General features: G+C 40.4%; 1 protein-coding gene across 1 annotated transcript in view; it reads right to left on the bottom strand.

Moving 5' to 3' along the window:
- The window catches only part of LOC124134844, a 171,394-nt gene that overhangs the window by 85,390 nt on the left and 79,246 nt on the right, over positions 1-6,758 (bottom strand). The window contains exon 8 of the mRNA XM_046499905.2: positions 2,187-2,380. Coding sequence (XP_046355861.1) covers positions 2,187-2,380 — 194 coding nt within the window. The remainder of the gene's footprint in view (positions 1-2,186; positions 2,381-6,758) is intronic.

Genomic DNA, 6,758 nt, shown 5'->3' with positions numbered 1-6,758 from the left:
AATCATTACATCCTCTGACTGATTACATGATTACGTAATTGATTACATCCTAATGGAGTCAAAATGGAACCACTGTTCATAAATTCTGCGGTCATGACATTAAATAAAGCTTGAAGAATAATTAAGAGGGTTTAATCAACTCTTTCTACACATGTAGCACTGTGTGACTACAAATATTCAGTGCTATGATCTAAATTGTACAAAAGCAATCTTTTACAGGAAATAAACAGCAACCATTTCCATTTCCATAATCATAAGAAATCTCTACTAAAAGCAGTGTCCATTGCAAGATTTGGACTATATAATATAACATAATATAATAATGAGTTTAAGAATCACTATCAAACAGGGATCAAAGGAAGCATTGCTCTTCAAACATGACCTTATCAAACCCATATTAAGAGTAGAAAGCACACAATATTAACTATTTCCATTAAATTTGTCAAATTTTTAAAATCTTCATATCTGAATCATTCTAAATGTAAGCCTACTTATGCTAATTAACCTCTTATTTAAGTGCTTATGCAAACTGTATGAGTATACTATGACATGAATATTTAATATTGACCAAGTCTGCTGTTAATGCATTAAGATAGCTATTCACATAAGGACTGATATTTTTCTGGTGCCAGGTTCATGTATTATTTATTAAGTGTACACACCCTAAAAAATGGAAAAACATAGTTTTGCTTACTGCATTCATAACAAAGTAATGGATGGTTTCAACTTTTGTTTTTATTTTCCAAATGCCTAACATTCCTGTCTCTTCTAATGTGTTGAAAGAAAGAGCCAAGTTGTTTTTGCTATCTTGAATATAGATCTCACCACCCCTTCTAAATCCTCATAATACAGTAGATAGAATAACGGTCAGACGTTAGGCTGCCAGTAGCTCAAAGACTGCAGAAAGCACTCACTCACTCACTCACTCACTCACTCACTCACTCAGACATTGACTTTTGTAAGAATCTGCTACGCGGATAAATACAGTTTGCACATCATTTTTTTAATTTATACCTCAATGAACCCCCAAAAATACACTGTCAATCCTTACATGACTAAGCTTTCCTTTTGTAAATGAGAGTAAAGCTCAAACTACCTGGACATGAGGGAAACACCAGAATATTGTGTGGCAATGCACTGGAAACAATATCGCTAACACATCTTATTTTGATAATATATACTACTCAACTTTCGATAGGGATAATCAGACATGTCACTCTATCTAAATATACACTGACATGTTCTGAGAATCATTTCTGAGTACCATGAAAAGATGAAAATATTCTTATCCCAAGTAGGGTAGTATATATGGAACTAATACTTAATTCAAGAGTAGTCGCAGGAATTAGTCTGTCTTACAGACCCTGATACAAATCTATATGAAATACAGCCCATGCAAGTCTAGAATGTTTGGCAAGTCTAGATCACTGCAGTATCAGGAATCTGAAAATGAAGAGAGTCACTGGGCTCCTTTTTATTATATTTTTATTAAGATAACTGAACAACTGTTTTTTTATGTACGATATGTTCATTTCAGAGACTAGATGTTAGTCTATCGCAGGAATGCGCACCCTTCCTTTTTGAAGAATATTAATCAGGTTGGTGTGTAAAGATTTATAACAGAATCATTGGGTGACTCAACAAAAATATGAATTATTTCATTAATTTTTGGCTAACAAATACATTGTGTACCAAATTCACAAACAATTTACTTCAGAAAATCCTCAGAAAGCAGATCAATAACTAGTAATTATATAATGGATTAACTGTGAAAACCTTGTGAAGATCAAGCAGATTGTGATCTAAATATACTGGAAAAAGTTGTTCCTTGTTTACTTAAGCACACACAGGAAAGAAATGACGTTTTCTCGCATGCGCAGATGCTGTTGGCTGGAGAATACTATCTCCCTCAAGACTGTAAGAGAGCTGGCAGTGAAGAGGAGCATCTGTTGAAACTCTTGCAATTTTATAGTGTTAGGACAGACAAAATGCAGGACTTATGGCTATGATGTAATAGGGGTTTTAAAGGAACCATACTTGCTTGATTTTGGCTAACAAATGCAAATTGTATACCAAGTTGTGCTAGAATTTATGTTTAAGTGCAGCCCTCCTTTGAAAGAAATCTGTATGAGAGCTTGAGAATCTTGTGCTGAAAGCCCCTAAAGATGACAGTGGAGTGTACTTACCCTCTGTGGTCCCGGGGGCGCCTTTATTGAATAGTGGACCGTTCGGGGAGATTAGCTTCGTCTGATTATAAAATTGGAAGAAATACGGCTGAGGAACATGTGGTCGGCGTATCGGCACTGTTTGGGGGCGCCCAGAGGTTCTTGGAAGCGGGAAATCTGTGATTATTTCAGCCTGGTTAGGGTTCCTGTAACTCCTGAAAAGTGAGTGAGTGAGGGTGAGTGTTGTCTGTGATGATGGAGAACCAGGTCCGTGGAATTAGCACAGCTAATCAGTAACCAAATATTAGGAAAGGTTTCACACAGAAATATTTGGTTTGATTTGTTTGTTGTTTAACTCAGCAATATTACAGCTATATGACGGCGGTCTGTAAATAATCAAGTCTGGACCAAACAATCCAGTGATTGATATCATGAGCATTGATCCATGTAATTGGGATATACAATGACATGCATCAACCAAGTCAGCAAACCTGACCACCCAATTCTGTTAATCACCTCTTATGACAAGCACAGTCGCCTTTCACGGAAAGCATGGGTTGCTGAAGACCTATTCTACCTCGACAGCCACAACATGTCTGGGACTACACTTGATCTCAGTTGATCTCAGACCAAACACAAGTCAAAGGTGGGATGGTTCTCTCATATCCAACGCAACATTTCAACGGTCACAGGTTTATCAACCACCCCCCCCCCCACACACACACACAAGGTGTACCAACAGGTGTATCACTTTCCCTTCAATCACCATCACAAGGTGTACCAACAGGTGTAACCCTCATTCACCATCACAAGGTGTACCAACAGGTGTAACCCTCATTCACCATCACAAGGTGTACCAACAGGTGTATCACTTTCCCTTCAATCACCATCACAAGGTGTACCAACAGGTGTAACCCTCATTCACCATCACAAGGTGTACCAACAGGTGTAACCCCAATTCACCATCACAAGGTGTACCAACAGGTGTAACCCCAATTCACCATCACAAGGTGTACCAACAGGTGTAACCCTCATTCACCATCACAAGGTGTACCAACAGGTGTAACCCTCATTCACCATCACAAGGTGTACCAACAGGTGTAACCCTCATTCACCATCACAAGGTGTACCAACAGGTGTAACCCCAATTCACCATCACAAGGTGTACCAACAGGTGTAACCCTCATTCACCATCACAAGGTGTACCAACAGGTGTAACCCTCATTCACCATCACAAGGTGTACCAACAGGTGTAACCCTCATTCACCATCACAAGGTGTACCAACAGGTGTAACCCTCATTCACCATCACAAGGTGTACCAACAGGTGTAACCCTCATTCACCATCACAAGGTGTACCAACAGGTGTAACCCTCATTCACCATCACAAGGTGTACCAACAGGTGTAACCCCAATTCACCATCACAAGGTGTACCAACAGGTGTAACCCCAATTCACCATCACAAGGTGTACCAACAGGTGTAACCCTCATTCACCATCACAAGGTGTACCAACAGGTGTAACCCTCATTCACCATCACAAGGTGTACCAACAGGTGTAACCCTCATTCACCATCACAAGGTGTACCAACAGGTGTAACCCCAATTCACCATCACAAGGTGTACCAACAGGTGTAACCCCAATTCACCATCACAAGGTGTACCAACAGGTGTAACCCCAATTCACCATCACAAGGTGTACCAACAGGTGTAACCCCAATTCACCATCACAAGGTGTACCAACAGGTGTAACCCCAATTCACCATCACAAGGTGTACCAACAGGTGTAACCCCAATTCACCATCACAAGGTGTACCAACAGGTGTAACCCCAATTCACCATCACAAGGTGTACCAACAGGTGTAACCCCAATTCACCATCACAAGGTGTACCAACAGGTGTATCACTTAACCCCTTCATTCACCTAATGCACTCACTTCATTCACCACTCTCACAGTGCCACAAGGCATGAATGGTCCTGTTACTTCCATTATACAGGTAAGTGTGGTGTATTCTGAGTCTGCTTCCGTTGAGTGTTCTACCAGTGTAAGGGCGCCCCATTATTTCAGCTATGTCAACAATATAAGTAAGGCAGGGGTTGCCCTACCCTATATTTCTCCATTACCCACACAGGGGCAAACAACAAGCACATTTTGTTCGTTATGTTGTTGCAGTTATCTCCTTAACATGTCAAACACACACACACACGTACATGTTTTATACACACAACCTTCTTGATACCTTGTCATAGTATTTACTTCACACATATTACATAGAGCTAGACACAAAACAGTTTTGTTTTATGGATTTTCTTAGACAATATGGTTAGGAGCAAGGGGTAGAAAAAACAGAAAAAGGCTTCAGCAATAATTCACCTGTTCCGGTGTACCATAAAGCCATAGGCGGATCCAGAAGGAGGTTTCCTGGAGGTCCAGGACATCTCCTCCCCCCCCCCCCCCCCCCCCCATTTTAAAAACCAAATGTAGTGTCTTGTAGGCAGTAAAACTGACTGAGAGAGGATTTTGATTTTTTGGACCCCTTCCTTTTAATAATGATAGATCTGCCCTTAATAAAGCATCATATAATCTACAGGTAACCTAGCTCTACATTAAAAAGACAATGTTTCTCATCTAATTCAGAATTCAGAATTCCTTAAAATAACTGTTGATGATTGACTATCATATTCATGACTTGGCTACTGCTTTAAAACAGCTATTAGTATATACTGCTCAACTTATGATAAGGAAAGTGTACCACCTCAAACTTTGAGAGACAACACTCTATATAAATGCTTACTTTTGTTTATTATGACTGAAGCTTAAAGTACAAGTGTCATTTTCCTTACGTCATTGTAGACAGTATGATGTACAATACGATGTCCGAGAAAAAAAGTGTGAAAACATAAAGTAAGCGCTGTTACCCTCAATTAAAAGTATGTATTTTGAGGTCTGTACTTGCCACAACCCAAACGAATCGTAAAAGTGCTAACGAGGAGTCATGGTTTAATTAGCACGGCCGACTACACCTGCATGGCCTGCGAGCTGATTGCGTATTACCACCAGCCGGGGACAGAATAAACGTGATCGTTTCATTAGCTGTGGGGAGACCTGTGTTGTATATATACTACCATGGATTGCATGTATGTCATGACAATGGCTAGTGAGGGGGGTGTCAAGCAACCGTGATTTAACATGAATAACATAATTTTAACATCGTAAGATATTTTCCTTTTCAATTTTAAGGGCGCAGGTTCCACAAATCCCCACCCCGTCAATCCATCCTGTTATGAAGATAGACATGGATTGATCTTAGTGATAATTAAGTAGTAGATTCTTGCATAATGTATGCCAACAGTCAGTCCAGGTATCATAAAACACTCAGTCATGTGTAGTGTAATGTAACATGTTAGCAAGTGTCATGGATTCACAGAGTCTATGACATGTCGCTTCATCTTTGTGGGGGGGCACGGGTGGCCAAGTCGTCTAAGGCGCCGCGATTCGCTGTGCAGAGTTGCGTCCCTTTGGCACGCCAGAAACCTATGATTGTGGGTTCAAATCCAGGTTCGCCCCGATTATGTTTCTTGGTTTGTCAGCACCATACCCGTGCTCGTGGGTTTCACCGAAGTGGTAAACGTCGGAGACCTGCATCACTCTGGGCTTTCTTCCCACATTAAGCTGACACGCCGCGATATAACTGGAATACTGTTAAAAGCGTCGTTGAACCTAACTCACTCACTCACTCATCTTTGTGGTGCTATTTCAGGACTACAATGGGATATTGTGAGTTGGAGAAATGTACTAAACAAACCAACCAATCTGAGTTTTGCAATCACTTGTAATCCACGCGTCCAAGACGGGGAGCATCCTGATTAGTTTTGTCACTACTGTCGGTCACAGGCAGGGGTTCACTTGTACTTCCGAAATCATCAATTCATCCTCTGAGAAACATTCAAATTCCATGATAACTTGAAAACTATTGTCACTGTCAGAGTCGGACATATGGCAAGTTGTGATCAGGATACCGCAAGTATCCGCAAGGACGTAAGTACAATCGATGCTTCATCACTTTAAACACAGGTCATTGAATATTATAAACACAGAAAAGTCTCACCAAAAAATTTATGAAAGTACCGAAATGCAAACAACAATCGCAATTGAAGAAATAGTATGTTTCACACATTGTTTTCTCACCAAAAATGAACTCAATTTGTGATGTAAATAGCCTTTGTCACATGTCCATTGTTGAAAGAAAGAGGAGTTTATTTCAATCCTTTCATCCACTCATACGAATGAGAGAACAGTGTACAAAAGATCATTGTTTAAGTGTGGATAGGAGAATGTCTAAGAGTTTCAAAGGGTGAAGAAAGGTTTGCTTTGCTAAGATCGTGTGCAGCCCACCAAGACCGTGAACGGAAGCTTGCCTGCTAGAGTGCTGAGGGGCGGGCTTGTTGAGCGATCAAGCATGTTGTTTTGGAAGAAATTTCCTCCAACAAGACCAAAAATGGAGCCTCTGTCTATAAAGGCTCTGCCTCCGCTGTATTTTCATTTCAGCCTTTGAAATTGAAAGACAGGACAAAAGTGCAAGTAAACCATATT

Source organism: Haliotis rufescens, unplaced genomic scaffold (assembly GCF_023055435.1).
Source record: "Haliotis rufescens isolate VD_foot unplaced genomic scaffold, xgHalRufe1.0.p SCAF_3, whole genome shotgun sequence".
Taxonomy (NCBI): Eukaryota; Metazoa; Mollusca; class Gastropoda; order Lepetellida; family Haliotidae; genus Haliotis; species Haliotis rufescens.
Note: the sequence above shows the minus strand (reverse complement) of the source record. Positions and strands in the feature narration are given on the sequence as shown.